Source organism: Oncorhynchus nerka, linkage group LG12 (genome assembly GCF_034236695.1).
Source record: "Oncorhynchus nerka isolate Pitt River linkage group LG12, Oner_Uvic_2.0, whole genome shotgun sequence".
Lineage (NCBI taxonomy): Eukaryota > Metazoa > Chordata > Actinopteri > Salmoniformes > Salmonidae > Oncorhynchus > Oncorhynchus nerka.
In genome coordinates, this window is record NC_088407.1 from 23775940 (window position 1) to 23796805 (window position 20866).

Sequence of the window (20866 nt, forward strand, 5' to 3'; positions counted from 1 at the left end):
AAACACAAGGCCAAATCCACACTGTGGAGTTGCTTACCAAGAAGACGGTGAATGTTCTTGAGTGGCTGAGTTTAAAGTTAACTTCAATCTACTTGAAAATCTGTGGCAAGATGTGAAAATGGTTGTCTAGCAATAGTGAACAACCAATTTGACAGAGCTTGAAGAATAATGTGCAAATGTTGCGTAATCCAGGTGTGGAAAGCTCTTACGAGACCCAGATAGACTCACAGCTGTAATCGCTGCCAAAGGTGATTCTAACAAGTGTCGAGTCAGGAGTGTGAATACTTATGGAAATGAGATATTTCTGCATTTCATTTTCAATACATTAGCAGAAATATCTAAAAATATTTTAACTTTGTCATTGTGGTATTGTGTGTAGATGGGTGAGAATTGTTGATATTTAATCCATTTGACTTCAGGCTGTACACAACAATGTGGACTAAGTCCAGGGGTGTGGATACTTTCTGAAGGCACAGTAGCTACTCCTCCCCACCAAAGACCTGGGTTTTATCCCCATGTACACCCTTCCTACTCTTCTCTCCCTCTGTTTCAAACTGTCGAAGTGAACATTTTCAAAAGTATATATTTTTAAACAGCAGACACGCTTGTAGCAGTATGACCCTGTCTGAGCATCAGAGCTAGTCTGGTAATCTCCCATTTGTGTCTCTCCCAGGTGGTGTTTACGTACTGGTTGACGTCCAACTGCTTCTCCCTGGCCCAGGTAGCCCTGCTCAAACACCCACTGGTCAGGCAGAACCTGAGGATCCCCGAGAGGATCAAACACCCGGTCTCTGCCCTGCCCCAGAACGAAGACTTCATCAACACCATCAAGAAGGGTGGGTGTGGTGTCACGGATGGAAAGGGGTGGGGGGGGGGGGGGGGTGTCATGGAGTCACCTGTGAAAATAGTCTCTCTTTCTTGGTTGGATATATTCGGTTTATCTGTCTTTCTATCTTGCTTTCTCTTACTTGCCTCCCTGTCTCTTCCTCTTTATTTTGTTCCTTTTCACTCTCGGACAGTGTGTCTTGCTCCCTATTAAAACATGGTTTTCTGTCTCTCCTATAGGCTGGAAGAACGCTCAACTGGCCCAGCAGTTAGAGGAAGAGGAGGATGAAGAGCCACCTGGACATCGCTTCTAAAGGTAAGACACTGGTGCCTTTTTGTATTTTTTACTGCCACCCCTTTCTTCAGATCAATGTCATTTCCTACATGTTACTGTATTCATTTAGTTCCTAAATGGAATGTTTTAACAGCAGGTTTATTGTCATGAGTCTTGTCTTGGAGGCAGAACTGAGCGATTTCCCACAACATTTTTACTTTATATAAAATGTATATTTTTGGTCTTAACCTTAATCCCTAACCCTAAATTAATAGTGTGGCTAGGTTTCAAATCAGATTGGATAACTTTGTGGCTGTGCTAGCTAGTGACCACTCTGCAGAGCTGCCTCCAGAACAAGATTCATGATGAAAAACGCTGACCTGTATTTTAACATGTACCTCACTGATGAATTCAATCTGTGAATATTGTAGTGGGTTTATGGTTTTCCTTTCACCTCATGCCTTTCTCTCTCTTTGTGTTGTCCTCTCCAACCAGGTCCACTGAGGCAGACCTTCACCCACAACCCTCTACAGCTGTCAACACCTTCCATTACAGCAACAACAACCAAGTTAGCCAAAGCAAAACAAGCGGTCCCGGCAACCGGTGGTAAGAAGAGACAATGGGAGGAGACTAATGATTGAAGCTGAGTGACAGACAGTTTGCAGGCCCAATGAATCATGTGTACATATTTATTGCGGGGGATTGGTAGAGGACGTGAGCACGGAGGGTTTATCGTTTGTAAATGTAATATTCTAAATAAAGAGCTAACTTCTGTTGCCTTATAATGTCTGTTTACATTATGATAACCTGGATTGTTATTTGAAAACATGAAATCGGCGTTGTTCATTATATCCATTGGCATGACGGCAAGGATAATTGTTACAACTAGTATTTCTATTGTACATATCCATGGTGGGAATTGACAGAATCAAGTCATTTTAAAATGTCCGTTAGTAATTTATTATAAATACATTCTAAACTATTTACCATTTATCAACTCAACCAACCCCCCTCCACGTCCCTTTGTTTAAATTCACATGTTGACTACAGATTATTCTTAATAGGTTGATTAAAAAATATATCCCTTTGCTTCAAAACAAATCTTAAAAGCTGCAGGTAGGATGGACACAGGACAAATATAACATTTTCCAAAAATAATTGTGGCTAGAGCTACCACTATTCTCTCCTAACCACATACAACAAACTAACCCTCAGTAATTATTACTTTCCTACATATGTCTTCAGTATCTCTCTTGTTTCCTTATTGGTATGACTTCTGAGGTATCAGTAGTGACTTATGCCACTTGGGCTGGTTACACAGGCAGCCCAATTCAGATATTTTTTTTTCTTCACTAATTGGTCTTTTGACCTATCACAGATCTTTCTACATCAGTTCTTTTTCAGAGCTGATTACTCAGGCCAATTAGCGATTTAAAAAATGTCCATATTGGGCTGCGTTGACACAGGAAGCCCATCAGAGATCATAAATATCCGTATTCGAGTATAAACATATTTGAGAACAGGAATATTTTATTTTTAATTCTTCTGTAGTGCGTGGAATGTCCTCTGATGTCAGAGGCAACTGGAGTGCCATCCTGGCCGTAGAACAACCCCATAGTCCAATGAACATACGGCAATGATTGGTTGGCCAGAGATTTGGTCCAATGAATGGCTGCTGTTTGACTCCGCCCTCTGATTGGTAGCCGAGGGCGATACTGGCCAGTAGGTGGTGTCGTTGAGCCTTTAGTTTTGTGCGTCTTCAGTTGGCGGCGGCAGCAGTGTGTTGGTTGGTTTTAATGTCTTCACTCCAACTTGTCTATGACGTCTAACTCGGTCACAACAGAATAGCACACCTTCTGAATCAACAGACCAAAGTTGGCTAGGGAGGGAGAAGATGAGAGGGGATGAGTGACCTACCCTTCAAATACATCAATGCGACACTAGCGATAGCATGAGAAGTGTAAGTATTTTGCTTGAAGAATGTAGAAAATAAGTATTGTTTTCTAGGCCTACAAAATAATGTACCTACTCGTCTCGCAACTCATGTCATACCAAACTATGGTTGCAAGAATCCAGCAATTTCCCCCAAATTCTCGGTTTTCCAGAAATCCTGGTTGGAAGATCCCCCAGGATTCCCTGAAAACCTGGCGATTTTGGGAAAGTCGCCAGTTTTTCCCAACGCTGTACTAAACTCAAACATTCATCTGATTCTTACCAAAGAACCTGCGGAGCCACATGGGCCTTTTGGTGGCGGGAGTATAGATACACAGGAAGTAGACTGGCACTCCTGATAGGGCGATGCCAATGCCAATCAGAGAGTTCATGGTGTCACTGTAGATGGGAACCACCACTAGGAACAAGGTGCAGAAACAGAAGATGATTGGGAAGAACAGACTGAGCTGAGAGAGAGAGAAGGGAGGGAGGGGAGGAGAGAAAAATGGGGAAGAAGAGTTATTACACAACTATATGAAACAGGATCTGGTATTGATGTCAAACAGTGAAAGAGATCACACATACAAAACTGCATTGTGAACACTAATGGAGCTTTGCCTTTGAATGTGTTTATAGGCCTCAGTGTTTTGTGTTGGATGTTTGGGGCAATTCCATGACAAAATGTGTCGTCATTCTGTAACCAAACGTTGCATCTGCACTGTTCTTCAAGTAACTGTGCTTCTGTAACATCTTCAGTGGGAATTGTTCAGAGTCGTCCTTGTGCGTTTGTATAGTTTGTTTAACTTTGCAAATCTATGGGATTTATTTAACATACATTTTAAAGAGAAAAAACTGATTAGCACTATCATTCTATTACTGTGGAATTCCCCTTTGTCTTACCTTGAGGGGTCTGACTCTGTCTGGCTGTTTCCAGCGCAGGTACAGCTGTCCCAGGATAGACAGGCCCACAAAGAACCAGTAGCTGAAGCTGTAGTAGTTGATCAGTTTAAAGATGTCCTCAACACACAGGTAGACCAACGCCATGGCACCCTATAGTATAAAGCAGAGACATATTTAGAGCAACAGCACTGTCAATATCCATCGTACAGGGCACAATGGACAACATGCCTTACACAAAAACTCTATTTCATCGAAAGTGTAGATATAGCGGAACACTATGTGGACGAACGGACAAAGAGAATGCTGAGATTGCAGACAGACGGAACACTGGGTTAAAATAATAGAATGCTGAGAACAGATTTCTGGGCCAGACAAAACAATGGGTCAGAATGTTGGGTAGACGCAGAAACGGAACGTTGACACAGAACTGAGACCAAACACTGAACAAGGAAAACCACTCGTAAAAGAAAATGGAAATGTACATTGTTCCAGACCGACAGATAGACAGACAGACGTTCACGCGCACACACAAACACACACAAAGACAGTGGCTTAGCGGGATGACTGACGTTGAAGAGCAGCGCTGGGATAGGGGTGTAACGGGTGACGTGGATCATGCACAGGTAGTCTGGGAGATGGCCCTCCCTGGAGCCCACGAAGAACAGCCTGTAGAAACACACAAACACACCTCGCTGGAGCACTGATAATGGAGGACCCACACACACACACACACCTCGCTGGAGCACTGATAATGGAGGACCCACACACACACCTCGCTGGAGCACTGATAATGGAGGACCCACACACACACACACCTCGCTGGAGCACTGATAATGGAGGACCCACACACACACACAGGTTATCGTGTGTAGAGCAATGAGTTTAAAGGCTATAGGGCCCATTGTTTTTTTTCCGGTCAGATGACATGGTCAATAATGAGGAGATTATCGGTGATGGCGATGATGATGATGAAGAGCCGCATCAGAACGGTGTCATTCTAACTCACCTGGAGGCAGCCAGGATAGAAGCGTTGAGTCCTCCGAAGCAGGACAGAGCCACCGCTAGAGGGATGGTCCAGTTCATCACGCCAAACACCTGGTCTGCAAACGTCTGAGGGACAACAACAGGCCTCAAATTAGACCAATCAGAACACTTAAAGTACATCATATAACAAAGTCACTTCGGGCTCAATGAGATGATACTAGATAGAAATGTATACATCTGACGTGATGACTATCCTAATCTACATGGTATAGGATCATGTCATGTTCTATTTCCAGTATATTTCTATGCGAAGGGAACTCACCACAGCCACGGCGTCACTGTCCAGGATGGCAGGAATGGGCAGCACGGTGTAGTAGGCAACGTTGGTCAGAATATAGATCACTGTGACGATGGGCATGGAGATGGCGATGGCCAGGGGCAGGTTCCTGTAGGTCACACAAACAAACAACGGGGGGAGACACTTTGATTTAGAAGAAGAAAACACCAAGGAAGAAGTGAAGTGGCTGTGATACATCCAGGGGTTCTCCGTGAGTGAACGGGTCAAGAGTTGACCCTCTTGGGCAAGGATGGGATTAGGGTGGAAGGAGGAGGGTGAGGTGGAGGAGCAGAGGAAGGGGAGTTGGGGTTGTTTGTCACATAATCTGCCTGAGAACTCCTGGAAGTAGCTTGTGCTCCAATCACATGTCTGTCCTGCTCCATTTGATCAGTGTTTGGCTGTGTGAATCAGAGTGAAGGGGCTCAGTTAAATACTTCCCCAGGAGATGAGATGAGGAGCCCCCCCCCCCCCCCCCCCCACCTAAAACACCTGACTACCCATTCAGTCAGTGTGTCATCCCTCTCCATACTCCCCATCCTTGCCTCATCAATCACTATTACTCCACTTTCTCTGCTTAATCACAACCACTCCATAATTCCTACATCAACCCCTCTCCTTCTTCCCTCTTCAAATCAAATTGTATTTGTCACATGCGCCGAATACAACAAACCATGAAATGCATACTTTTACAAGCCTTTAACCAGCTTTGCAGTTCAAGAAATTGTTAAGAAAATATTTACTAAACAAACTAAAGTAAAAAAATGAACTAAAAAGTAACACTAACAGCAACATTATGTACAAAATAAGTTACAAACAATGCGGAAAGAAACTTATAAAATAGCACAGTTGGATGGGAGCCCGTAAAACGGCAGCACTCCCCTCCGGCGCCATTTGTGATCTTCTCTCATCCTTTTACTTCTTCTATATCCCTTAACCTACATTCACTATTACTCCTACTCTACTCCTTCACCACTCCTCATTCTCATGTATACTACAGAGTACTACAGAGTATATCCTTTTGTCCACTAGTACTAGTGACCCTTCCCCTGCCCTCCCTCTCTTCCCACCCTTCACCTCTCTGGGTTTTTGATCTCCTCGGTGACGAAGTTGAGTGTGTCCCAGCCGGAGTAGGAGAACAGAGCAGAGTACAGGGCCAGGGCTATGTCTCCTGGATCCGTGGACGAGCCCTCAAACATACCCTCAAAGTTCTGCGTCTGACCTGAGGAACACACACACACACACAATATCCTGTATTATTACACATAGGTAAATTAATGTATGTAAATACTACAGATAAATATGTTTTGTATGTACAATAACTATAGGACTGTGTCAGTGTCCACAGTGGACATATCTGTTTCTGTGAATGTACAGTATAGTACAATGCAGTACAGTGAGTGGATGGTAGAATATTTGGACAATATATGTGATATTATTATTGCGTGTTAGTGTGAGGGCCATCCTGGTAGCATCAGTACCTTGTCCTATCTTGACCAGGCCAGTGATGATGACAGCGATGAGGGCGATGACCTTAGCGTAGGTGAAGAAATCCTGGACACGCGTCCCCCACTTCACATAGGCACAGTTCACAAAGGTCAGCAAACCTGGAGGAGAGATAAAAACATTTAGACATTCAGATCTACATGTTACTACACACACACGCACACCCGCACACACACGCACACACACGCGTGCTCAGACACACGCTGACGTGTGTGTGTGTTCTAATTTCAGAGTCTATGTAGCTGGAGGAAATGAGGCTGCTGACTACAGCAGTCGATGAGGTTGTTTTCCACAGAGGTTCAACAGCTGAGCGCAGCACATAGCGACATAGGCAGAGAGGAGGAGGAAGAAAGAGAAATAGGGTCAGGCACAGAATAGTGGGTAAAGGAGTGCCCAGATAAAGTTCTAAGGGTTATTAAAAGACCTCTATAAAAGATTAGTAAAATGACTAACTCTGTCTAGCTGTATGACTGACTGACTAGCTGACTGTCTAGCTGACTGGCTGACTGTCTGACTGCCTGACTGTCTAGCTGACTGACTGACTGACTGACTGACTGACTGACTGTCTAGCTGACTGAATTACTGGCTGACTGTCTAGTTGACTAACTGGCTGACTGTCTAGCTGTCTGACTGGCTGACTGACTGGCTGACTGTCTAGCTGACTGACTAACTGTCTGACTGACTGGCTGACTGTCTAGCTGACTGACTCACTGACTGATAGACTGACTAGCTGCTGACACAATGTCTGGCTGACTGACTTACTGACTGACTGACACACTGACTAGCTGGCTTGCTGACTGTCTGACTGACAAGGCTGAATGACACATTGACTGGCTAGCTGACTGACTGACTTACTAGCTGACTGACACACTGACTGACTGATAGACTGACTAGCTGTCTGACACACTGACTGGCTGACTGACTGACACACTGACTGGCTGGCTGGCTGACTGGCTGACACACTGACTGGCTGGCTGGCTGACACACTGACTGGCTGACTGACTGACACACTGACTGGCTGGCTGGCTGGCTGACTGACACACTGACTGGCTGACTGACTGACTGACTGACTGATAGACTGACTAGCTGTCTGACACACTGACTGGCTGACTGACACACTGACTGGCTGGCTGGCTGACACACTGACTGGCTGGCTGGCTGACTGGCTGGCTGGCTGACTGACACACTGACTGGCTGACTGACTGACTGGCTGACACACTGACTGGCTGGCTGGCTGACACACTGACTGGCTGGCTGGCTGACTCACTGACTGGCTGGCTGGCTGACTGACACACTGACTGGCTGACTGACTGACACACTGACTGGCTGACTGACTGACTGGCTGACTGACTGACTGGCTGGCTGGCTGACTCACTGACTGGCTGGCTGGCTGACTGACACACTGACTGGCTGACTGACTGACTGACTGACTGATAGACTGACTAGCTGTCTGACACACTGACTGGCTGACTGACTGACTGGCTGACAGATACAGACTGAGTTTCTAACTGTGTCCTTGTACTCCACTGCTCCCAAGTCTTAGTCTTGAAAACATGTTTTCCAATTCATCTTCTCTCTCTATGTCTTTATCAGTGTTTGTTCCTTTAAGTTCATAAACTTGAGTTCAGATAGTCACAGCATGGAGGTCTGAATCCTCACTGTCCTCCAACTCACTGGGATTTAATCATATCCTATGTATCTTCTCTTCACTATGTCAGCATCTCAAATGGCACCCTATTCCCTATTTAGTACACTGCTTTTGTGAAGGGCCTATAGGGCTCTGGTCAAAAGTAGTGCTCTAAATAGGAAATATGGTGCCATTTGGGACATAGCCCCTATTTATAGAGTATATCCCTCACACTGCATAATGTTTGATAAGCCTCTGGTATAGCCAACATGTTCCTCAACAATATTTTCCTGCATTACTGTAATGCCAAGTAGCCGTAATGATATCTACCATACAGTGTTTCCCGAAATGATTAACACTCAAGTTCACATCTACAACTCAAGTGAATGTTCATGTTAAAACAAACATATACATTGACACACATGCAGTACATACACACATCACACTTCCCCACATAAAAAGAGGTTCATAACTAGGGCCCTGCGTTTTTCCTGGTGCGGTCACATGGTCAAGCCAAATATCAAGACCTTAATCATAATCCGAGATGGCCTATGTACATCATTGATCATCACAACAGTCACCATCTCTCCCTTCTTCTCCCAAATGAAGAGCGGGCCATGACACTGTGTCCATCAATCTCCCCCGAAATGAGAATAATACTTATCTAGCAGAATACCATGTTTCCCTTCCTCCCCCAAACGGAGGACAAAGCCTAAAAGATCATAACCCGTTATCCCAATTATGAGGCCATGGATCCTAACTGTCTCTTATCAATAGGAGGTCTCCTTAAGCATAACATATCTCTCCATTCAGACCGGTCCAGACAGAGACAGTGAGTGATCCGGACTAACAGAGAACTGACAGTGTAGCGGGCCACACAGATGTCCTAGGTGTGGTTGTATTGACAGTGAAAGGCTAGAAGGGTGGGAGGGTGTGGATCAGGTCGGTTCTCTGGGCTACTCTAGATCTGGTCCAGATGTGTGGTGAGACCATATACTATATCCCAAATGGCACCCTATTCCCTATATAGTGCACTACCCTATGGGCCCTGGTCAACTGTAGTGCACTACATAGGGAATAGAGTGGAATTTGGGACGCACACCCATAGACTGTATCAAAATAGGGGTAAGATTAACGGCTGCCATGTTTGGGCTCTGTCCTGTGGTGTGCACAGAACTCCTACCCATTTATACAGGATCAAGGTTAGGGTTGACGGTAGGGTAATCTAATCCTAGATCTGTGGTTATAGTTCATTTCTACCTGGAGGTGTTTCCGGTCTTCTCATGGCTGTGGAATTTGGGACGCAACCCATAGACTGTATCAAATGTTGACGTTGCCTCTAACGCCTCTAAACACTGATACTAGATCAGGTGTTTTTCCATCCGGTTGATGGTTAAAGTTAGGATGGGGTGTAGGCTAATCTGGTCTTAGAGCTGTGGTTATAGTTCACTTCTGTGCCATGCTGACTGAGCTGTTATTAGCCATTAGCCTGGGGTCAGAGTCTTGAAGTAGAAAGGACTTTTACTTTTCACCTAGCAGCTATCAGCACAATCACGTTCCTTAAAGCACTGCTTATCTAAGAGAGAGAGTGTGTGTGTGTGTGTGGATGTGGGTGTGTCTGTATTGTAATTAGATGAATGAGTGGTATTTATTACTTGAGAGATGTTTTAGAACCCGAAGGAGAAAGCTTATCTCAGAACTGTCCCTTTTAATAAGACTCCGTGTTCTATCTGGTTGCTGTAGTAGCAGTGGTATTGTGTTTTTGTCCATGACTTCCGTCTCTTTGACCCAGGTTTCTGTCTGGTTGTTCTCATGTTCTATGTGTTCCATCAATCTGTTCCAGTAGTGGCTTATTCTGTACTTACTAATGACTATTAAACCCACAGTAATAATATGACTATTAAACCCACAGTAATAATATGACTATCAAACCCAGAATAGTAATAATATGACTATCAAACCCAGAATAGTAATAATATGACTATCAAACCCACAGTAATAATATGACTATCAAACCCAGAATAGTAATAATATGACTATCAAATCCACAGTAATAATATGACTATCAAACCCAGAATAGTAATAATATGACTATCAAACCCACAGTAATAATATGACTATCAAACCCACAGTAATAATATGACTATCAAACCCACAGTAATAATATGACTATCAAACCCAGAATAGTAATAATATGACTATCAAACCCACAGTAATAATATGACTATCAAACCCACAGTAATAATATGACTATCAAACCCACAGTAATAATATGACTATCAAACCCAGAATAGTAATAATATGACTATCAAACCCACAGTAATAATATGACTATCAAACCCACAGTAATAATATGACTATCAAACCCAGAATAGTAATAATATGACTATCAAACCCAGAATAGTAATAATATGACTATTAAACCCAGAATAGTAATAATATGACTATCAAACCCAGAATAGTAATAATATGACTATCAAACCCAGAATAGTAATAATATGACTATCAAACCCACAGTAATAATATGACTATCAAACCCACAGTAATAATATGACTATCAAACCCACAGTAATAATATGACTATCAAACCCACAGTAATAATATGACTATCAAACCCAGAATAGTAATAATATGACTATTAAACCCACAGTAATAATATGACTATCAAACCTAGAATAGTAATAATATGACTATTAAACCCACAGTAATAATATGACTATCAAACCCACAGTAATAATATGACTATCAAACCCAGAATAGTAATAATATGACTATCAAACCCAGAATAGTAATAATATGACTATCAAACCCAGAATAGTAATAATATGACTATTAAACCCACAGTAATAATATGACTATCAAACCCAGAATAGTAATAATATGACTATCAAACCCAGAATAGTAATAATATGACTATTAAACCCACAGTAATAATATGACTATTAAACCCACAGTAATAATATGACTATCAAACCCACAGTAATAATAATATGACTATCAAACCCACAGTAATAATATGACTATCAAACCCACAGTAATAATATGACTATCAAACCCAGAATAGTAATAATATGACTATCAAACCCAGAATAGTAATAATATGACTATCAAACCCAGAATAGTAATAATATGAATAGTAATAATATGACTATCAAACCCAGAATAGTAATAATATGACTATCAAACCCAGAATAGTAATAATATGACTATCAAACCCAGAATAGTAATAATATGACTATCAAACCCAGAATAGTAATAATATGACTATCAAACCCAGAATAGTAATAATATGACTATCAAACCCAGAATAGTAATAATATGACTATTAAACCCACAGTAATAATATGACTATTAAACCCACAGTAATAATATGACTATCAAACCCAGAATAGTAATAATATGACTATCAAACCCACAGTAATAATATGACTATCAAACCCACAGTAATAATATGACTATCAAACCCAGAATAGTAATAATATGACTATCAAACCCACAGTAATAATATGACTATTAAACCCACAGTAATAATATGACTATCAAACCCAGAATAGTAATAATATGACTATTAAACCCACAGTAATAATATGACTATTAAACCCACAGTAATAATATGACTATCAAACCCACAGTAATAATATGACTATCAAACCCAGAATAGTAATAATATGACTATCAAACCCACAGTAATAATATGACTATCAAACCCACAGTAATAATATGACTATCAAACCCACAGTAATAATATGACTATCAAACCCACAGTAATAATATGACTATCAACCCCAGAATAGTAATAATATGACTATCAAACCCACAGTAATAATATGACTATCAAACCCACAGTAATAATATTACTATTAAACCCACAGTAATAATAATATGACTATTAGTGGTTGTGTTGAGAGGTCCAGGTTTCTTCTAATCCATGACAACACTCCCTCTTTCCCTCTCTCTACATTCCTTGCTCATCTCTATTCTTCCTTGCTTCCTTTGGTGGTTTATAAATGATAAATTTACACTACATTATTGTACTCTATTGTCATGAGTAATGAGCATTGCCAGCAGCTTAATCTGGTCACACTGACGCTTTGTAATGTTGGTAAATGATCCTGAAATGTAGTAAATTCTCCTTTCCCCTATTCTCTGTCTTATGCAGGAAACACTTGTTGGTGTCTGTAGTCTCTGTTCTCCCCTCTCTGTTCCTTTTTCAACCTTTCTCGTGTTCCCTTCTGTTGCTGAGGTGCTGACTTGGGTATGCTGTGAGTCATTTAGTTTCGTTTCCCACATTTTCCACAAAGAGAGGAGCATACACACACATCGCTGTTCGGTACTCAGGGGAGTATGAACACACACACACACACACACACACATCATTGTCTGCATGCAAAGTCCTTGCACACGCATACCTGATCACTTCCATCGGTAAGGAAACACTCAGGGCCCTAACCATGGTAGAGGCCTACAGTGGAACAGTACTGCACCAACACAAACAACACCCCTCCATACTCAACGACTATAAAATACTCACATATGCAGGCTGCAGCCAGCATGCGGTTAGCCAGATAGGGGGCTATGCAGGTGGGGAAGACGGGCTGCACCATGTAGTTAGAGAAGGTGATGGCTATGACCGCCTGGCTGGTGGGCTCTATGATCAGCAGGGAGGTCCACAGCCTGATGAAGGCCAGGAACCCTCCGAAGGCCTCCAGGATGTAAGCGTAACTGGCCCCTGACTTGGTGATGGTGGTCCCCAGCTCGGCATAACACAAGGCCCCAAACACAGAGAAGATACCGCCGATGGTCCACACTACCAGCGACAGCCCATAGGAGGCGCTGTAGATTAAGACTCCTTTAGGCGAGACGAAGATGCCCGAGCCGATCATGTTGCCCACGATGAGACACACGCCGTTCAGGAGAGAGATCTCCTTCTTCAGCTTCATGGAATCGTTGTCGCCCCCTGAGCCGCCCGACTTGAGCGAGGTCGACCCGCCGTTGGTGGCGGGCTCTTGTGTGGGGGCGGGGCTGTAGGATGCCATTGCACCGGACGTGTGGGGGGGAGTTGGTGATTGGAGGGGATGTGGGGAAGTGAGTAGTGATTGGACCAGGCGGCTGTCAATCAGTCAGAGGAGAGGATTGGTTGTAAGAGCTGAGTTAAAGTCGTTTTCCAGCTATGAGGGTCCCTCTGGTGACATCTGTGGAGGAAAGAGACGTAAAAAGTGTTATCAGAAAGTGTGTAGGTGTTGCCATGGAAACCAAGCTGCTGTCCATATGGGCCCAGTGATCAACTGGGACATAAAAAAACAGTACAGTTTTTAAAATAAATGTTGGTCTGTATGCTACATTTGTAAAACATGAGGCTAAACTTAACTCATTGCAAAATAACACAAATGTTATAACACACACACACTGCTGCTGGTTATCGGATTGGATTTCACAGATGGCAATTTGGGAGCCATTAGGGGTTTCAGTAAATAGCCTTTTAAGCTTGAGTGTATTGACAGAGTGGGAGAGAAAGACAAACAGCCTGACATCACTGTAACGTTCATTACTGGCTGTCACTGACTGTCACTGACTGTCACTGTGATATTTAGTCTATATTTACTGTAAGTATTCTACAGTGTGACAGACACACAGACACACAGAAACACAGACACACAGACACACAGACACACAGACACACAGAAACAAAGAAACACAGAGACATATATAGACAGACAGACACACATATAGACACACAGAGACACACAGAGACACATATAGACACACAGACACACATATAGACACACAGACACACAGAAACAAAGAAACACAGAGACACATATAGACAGACAGACACACATATAGACACACAGACACACATATAGACAGACAGACACAGACACACAGACACACAGAGACACAGAGAAAGACACACAGAGACACACAAAGAGACAGACACACAGACACAGAAACATAGAGAGACAGTCAGACACATAGACACACAGAAACAAAGAAACCCATACACACAGAGAGACAGACACACAGACACACAAAGAGACAGACACACAGACACAGACACACAGACAGAGAGACACAGATACACAGACACACAGAGACACTTCGCTAGGAGTCAGCAGCATGCTGAACGGAACCGTCACATTTGTTAAAAAAGTGAATTGCCTTCAGCAGCATATATAGAAGAGTTTGAATGACTAGACACATGATGTCTTTAGTACCCATACTGAATATCACGCACATGCTCAGTCAGGACCTGCACAAAACAACACACACATCACACGAAGTGAGGAGACAGGGCCGCGCAGGGGTCTACAGTTTATCACAAGATCTGTGTGACTCTGGAGAAAATCCATCACAATACAATGAGAAAGCATCAACAAGTCAATCATAGGCAGTCATATCACAGGGGGAGAAAAGCGCTATCCTGACACAGAAAGTGAACACAGGTCCAGTCACATCAACCAAACGATATATATCACAAGGATCAGGAAGAGGGAGATCTGAGATGCCGGGCGGGGGAGAAGGGGAGAGGTGGAGAAGTAGTGCAGATAGATAGATACCCCTGGCATGTGAGTTCAGTTCAAAAGAAGAAGTGATTACGAAGGACAGTGGATAGTAGCCTTCCGCACGTCATTACAAAGGGCAGGGCAGGAGGCGTAGAAGTGAGATACAAGGTCCAAAAATGGTAAGATAAGTAGGCTACTCAAATTGACTATCATATACCACTCAAGGTTGCTGTATCATATTTGAAATCCCTTTCTCTTTGTTTCTCCCTCTGTTTTTATCTCTCTCAGAATATGACAAGCTGGCAGCAATCGTTTGGCCAACTCGCAGCTTATTCATCGCAAAGCTGGCAAAGCTGCAGAGTTGACTCAGCACATTTTATTGATGACTCGGGGCAAGTAAGGCTACACAGGAATGCCATTAGAAGTTAATCTGTAGTGTAAAGACCTATCTCCTCAGAGAAAAACACATGTTGAACAGAGAGTCAAATGTACAGTTACTACAGCCAAACGACAGTCTCTATATTTGAAATATATCATACACGTGTAAAACCTCGCATTGTTACTGTATGTTAGGATAGACGCCCATTTCATTCAGGGGTCTTACCTTCTCCAGATGCGCTACAGGTGAACTTGGCTTCCTTCCCTTGGGGGTCCTCTTGCACTTCTTCTCTAAAGCCTATGAGTCGCAGGTTTTTATCGAACGTTCATGTCAATTGCGCATCCCTGGTTGTTTTGACTCACTATTGCTCTCTGTGCGCGTTGTCAGCTCTCCACTGATGACCTTCCCCCTCTGCCCGTCACGCCGCGTTCTCTGCTCTGACTTGGCTCGACTTCCTTTCGGAGTCTGAAGGTGCACAGGCCGATCAGCTGATGAACTTCTGCTTTTTGACCCAGCAGCTACCAAGGAAACAGGTGGAAGAGGAGGAGGGATAGAGAGGGAGTGAGGGATGGACTGACTTTATACCACTGTCTGGGCTCTGACAATGGGTTTCGCTGTCAAATTAATTGCTTGCCATCACTTTGATTAATGCATTAAACAGGCCTGATCACGTTTACGCTGGGCTATTCACACGTTCACACATTCTTTCTTTTGTGTCAAATCAAATCAAATCAACATGGCCCTTTAGTTGTTGTTTTAGCCTACCTGTTGTTGGTGGTGATTGCTTTAGTTTTGGGCTATTATGTTAGGCATTGTTGTTGATGATGATGATGATGATGATGATGATGATGTTTCTTCTTCCTCGTTTAATCATCTGGCGCGGAAGGAAACAGTGGGATTCGAATGTATGATTAATCACTGAGAAATGATTTGAAGGATCTTGAGGACTCTAAGTCACTTATAATTGCATCACTATCCTATGTTATTGTTGTATTGTTATTGATAATATAGTTGTTATGGTAAACAATCTTGACGCATGAGTACCTCATGATTTACGACACACAAGGAGATCTCTGCATTGAATAGTTGAAATTGATGAGGAATCCCAAAATCGGTTACACAGCCCCCTCCTGTGGTCATTATTTGCTTCACGCCTTCAACGTTGGCAAATTAACGCTTCATTACGTCATTATGCTTATTGTGGTATTTTGCTTTTGTGTTCAGTGTTCCTGATTGGCAGAGTTTGTTCTAAACGTACAATTAAATGACCCATTTCAGCATCGAGACAATCAATCAATTAACATTCGTTTTGGAACATTTGATTTTGACACTTCACATTGTTCAGGATCATCGATCGTAAATGGATTATATTAAAGGCTTCCCATTAACACACTGTGACGTTCCTGTGAAGATACTAATGAAGCACCTGATGAATATCTTTAGGTTTGCCATCGACAGCTTGATGATCAAGTACACTACCCCAATCCACACCTGTAATCACTCCATACACCCCCCTCCTTCCCTCTCAAATCCAGCCACCCAACAATCATCCCTGCCTCACTTTCTAACTACCCTTTTTTGATGTCTCTGTCTCACTCACATGGATAAACTTCTCACACATGGCATGGCTTTTCAGCCCTTTGTCTCTTTCCCCTTTCTGCTCCCAAATTCTTCTCCTTGGTTACAGGTTGTCATGGTTTTGGGAGCCCTAGCTAGTGAGAAGGGTGGTTGGAGGATTAGGGCGGCCATTTTGGAGACAGCTGGCCCAGGTCTCTGTGTGTGCTGCCCCCTGTCCCGCTCGCAGTCGCATAGGGGGGGGGGGGATGAGGGCTATCATTGTGTGAGGATTAGAGCTTCCTGTGTGTCGGACTATTACACTGGGAGGGGGAGGGCAGAGAGAGGGAAAATGAAAGAGAGCGAGTATGACAGAGAGTAAGATGTGGGGTGGGGCTCTACAGCTGCACTCTCAATCACACAAGCACTGATTATCCATATCACACACATGCAAGCAAACAGACACACACCACAGAACCAAGGAACTGATACATATAAAAAGAAAGTGAAGCCCAAAAAAAGGCAGAATAAGTAGACGGCTATAGCGCCCAGACAAATGATCTGTGAGGCAGACAGACACAGAACACAGAGGCAAACAGCGAGAGTACACTCAGACATGCAGAACAGAGGCAAACAACGAGAGTACACTCAGACATGCAGAACACAGAGGCAAACAGCGAGAGTACACTCAGACATGCAGAACAGAGGCAAACAGCGAGAGTACACTCAGACATGCAGAACACAGAGGCAAACAGTGGGAGTACACTCAGACATGCAGAACAGAGGCAAACAGCGAGAGTACACTCAGACATGCAGAACACAGAGGCAAACAGCGAGAGTACACTCAGACATGCAGAACACAGAGGCAAACAGCGAGAGTACACTCAGACATGCAGAACACAGAGGCAAACAGCGGGAGTACACTCAGACATGCAGAACAGAGGCAAACAGCGAGAGTACACTCAGACATGCAGAACACAGAGGCAAACAGCGAGAGTACACTCAGACATGCAGAACAGAGGCAAACAGCGAGAGTACACTCAGACATGCAGAACACAGAGGCAAACAGCGAGAGTACACTCAGACATGCAGAACAGAGGCAAACAGCGAGAGTACACTCAGACATGCAGAACACAGAGGCAAACAGCGGGAGTACACTCAGACATGCAGAACACAGAGGCAAACAGCGGGAGTACACTCAGACATGCAGAACAGAGGCAAACAGCGAGAGTACACTCAGACATGCAGAACAGAGGCAAACAGCGAGAGTACACTCAGACATGCAGAACATGTTGACATGGAAGCAGAATACTTAAACAGGTCAAATGAATGGACTGAGACCAGACAGACTGTGACAAACATTACACAAAGCCAGACACACTGACAACCAAAAAGCCATTTTTTTCCACCATCAACATCATTTTATTATTTTTTACATCAAAAAATGGGAAGCACATGTTATCATAACTACAAAAACAACGGTTGGGAAAAACCATACAAAGGCTAAAAAAAAAGTATAAAAACTAAAACGATCTAAGGTAGGACACAGCTGAAAACTTGAACTCTCAAGTGCTTTGAGAGAGGGAGAGAGGGGAGTGAGAGAGATGGTAGAGGAGGAGAGAAAGGGAAGTGGAGGAGAGAGATGGTAGAGGAGAAGAGAAGAGAAAGGGAAGTGGAGGAGAGAGATGGTAGAGGAGGAGAAAGGGAAGTGGAGGAGAGAGATGGTAGAGGAGGAGAGAAAGGGAAGTGGAGAGAGATGGTAGAGGAGAAGAGAAAGGGAAGTGGAGGAGATGGTAGAGGAGGAGAGAAAGGGAAGTGTAGGAGAGAGATGGTAGAGGAGGAGAGAAAGGGAAGTGGAGGAGAGAGATGGTAAAGGAGGAGAGAAAGGGAAGTGGAGGAGAGAGATGGTAGAGGAGAAGAGAAAGGGAAGTGGAGGAGAGAGATGGTAGAGGAGAGAAAGGGAAGTGGAGGAGAGAGATGGTAGAGGATGAGAGAAAGGGAAGTGGAGGAGAGAGATGGTAGAGGAGGAGAGAAAGGGAAGTGGAGGAGAGAGATGGTAGAGGAGGAGAGAAAGGGAAGTGGAGGAGAGATGGTAGAGGAGGAGAGAAAGGGAAGTGGAGGAGAGATGGTAGAGGAGAGAAAGGGAAGTGGAGGAGAGAGATGGTAGAGGAGGAGAAAGGGAAGTGGAGGAGAGAGATGGTAGAGGAGGAGAGAAAGGGAAGTGGAGGAGAGAGATGGTAGAGGAGGAGAGAAAGGGAAGTGGGGAGAGATGGTAGAGGAGGAGAGAAAGGGAAGTGGAGGAGAGGAGAGATGGTAGAGGAGGAGAGAAAGGGAAGTGGGGAGAGAGAGATGGTAGAGGAGAGGAGAGAAAGGGAAGTGGAGAGAGATGGTAGAGGAGGAGAGAAAGGGAAGTGGAGGAGAGAGATGGTAGAGGAGGAGAGAAAGGGAAGTGGAGGAGAGAGATGGTAGAGGAGGAGAGAAAGGGAAGTGGAGGAGAGAGATGGTAGAGGAGGAGAGAAAGGGAAGTGGGGGAGAGAGATGGTAGAGGAGGAGAGAAAGGGAAGTGGAGGAGAGATGGTAGAGGAGGAGAGAAAGGGAAGTGGAGGAGAGAGATGGTAGAGGAGGAGAGAAAGGGAAGTGGGGGAGAGAGATGGTAGAGGAGGAGAGAAAGGGAAGTGGAGAGAGATGGTAGAGGAGGAGAGAGGGGAGCGAGAGAGATGGTAGAGGAGGAGAGAAAGGGAAGTGGAGGAGAGAGATGGTAGAGGAGAGAAAGAGAAGTGGAGGAGAGAGATGGTAGAGGAGGAGAGAAAGGGAAGTGGAGGAGAGAGATGGTAGAGGAGGAGAGAAAGGGAAGTGGAGGAGAGAGATGGTAGAGGAGGAGAGAAAGGGAAGTGGAGGAGAGAGATGGTAGAGGAGGAGAGAGGGAAGTGGAGGAGAGCGAGGGAGAAAAAGAGAGGTTAGAGGTAGAGAGAGAAAAGACATGGAGGGATGATGTAAATCTATCAGACATAATTCATTCTGGTCCTTGGGAGGTTCAGTTGGTTTATTCTAGCCTGGTACCCAAACTTCACAACAGTGAAGCATAGCACCATCTGTTTGAATTCCAGGCTACTTCAATACGTTCCTGTGCAGAGACATCCAATCAATTATGGATAAACCGATAACAATCACCGATATAACGCATTGTTGTTCAGGTCTAAAAGTTGCTGCTGTATGGTCAATCATAACAGCACAAACCAGGATTGCCAACATACATTGTATATACAGACTGGTCAGTGTAACAATCATCGTCAGTATCATCTGCATTTTCATCATCACTGTTTCAATGGATGTATGGACAGCAATGTTCAAAGTCAGTGCAAATCCATTGAAACAGTCCAGCAGCAAGACAGTTTAAAAAGTGAAAAGTCTTTAAAAGAAAAATGTAAATAAACATACACATAGCAACCACAGTTCATATATATACATATATACACTGAACAAAAATATAAACACAACATCCAACAATTTTACTGAGTTACAGTTCATATAAGGAAATCAGTCAATTGAAATAAATTAGGCCCAAATCTATGGATTTCACATGACGGGGCATAGGCCCACCCACTTGGGAGCCAGGCCCAGCAAATTTGAATTTCTTTTCCCCCACAAAAGGGCTTTGTTACAGACAGAAATACTCCTGTTTAATCAGCTGCCCGGATGGCTGGTCTCAGACAATCCCTCAGGTGAATAAGACAGATGTGGAGGTCCTGGGTTGGCATGGTTATACGTGGTCTGCGGTTAGACATACTGCCAAATTCTCTAAAACAACATATGGTAGAGAAATGAACATTACATTATCTGGCAACAGATCTGGTGGACATTCCTGCAGTCAGCACGCCAATTGCACGCTCCCTCAAAACTTCAGATATGTGGCATTGTGTTGTGACTAAACTGCACATTTTGAAGTGGACTCTTATTGTCCCCAGCACAAGGTGCACCTGTGTAATGATCATGTTTAATCAGCTTCTTGATATGACACACCTGTCAGGTGGATGGATTATCTTGGCAA

The 20866-nt window shown here is 43.7% G+C and overlaps 1 protein-coding gene, 1 long non-coding RNA gene and 1 pseudogene across 3 annotated transcripts; 2 read left to right on the forward strand and 1 right to left on the reverse strand.

The window, feature by feature from the left end:
- Positions 1 to 2979, forward strand: part of LOC115137985 (mitochondrial inner membrane protein OXA1L-like) — a 19179-nt pseudogene extending 16200 nt beyond the window's left edge.
- LOC115137983 (Y+L amino acid transporter 2-like) lies at positions 1775 to 15719 on the reverse strand. Of its 2 annotated transcripts, none has more exons than XM_029674354.2 (10): positions 15490 to 15719; positions 12914 to 13574; positions 6731 to 6856; positions 6327 to 6471; positions 5238 to 5361; positions 4938 to 5041; positions 4501 to 4597; positions 3932 to 4081; positions 3315 to 3498; positions 1775 to 2978 (listed from the first exon to the last, which is right to left on the reverse strand). In XM_029674354.2, exons 2-10 carry the CDS (start codon positions 13416 to 13418, stop codon positions 2902 to 2904), a joined length of 1512 nt encoding a protein of 503 aa, XP_029530214.2. In that variant the 5' UTR covers positions 13419 to 13574; positions 15490 to 15719; the 3' UTR covers positions 1775 to 2901. The 2 variants fall into 2 exon arrangements, with proteins under 2 accessions (XP_029530214.2, XP_029530215.2); XM_029674355.2 differs by lacking the exon at positions 15490 to 15719 and adding an exon at positions 14940 to 15002.
- On the forward strand, positions 14894 to 16544 carry LOC115137986 (uncharacterized). The gene is made up of 3 exons (XR_003864876.2): positions 14894 to 15064; positions 15174 to 15281; positions 15652 to 16544. It is a non-coding gene; the product is annotated as an uncharacterized LOC115137986 (long non-coding RNA).
- The last annotated feature ends 4322 nt before the right edge of the window (positions 16545 to 20866 follow it).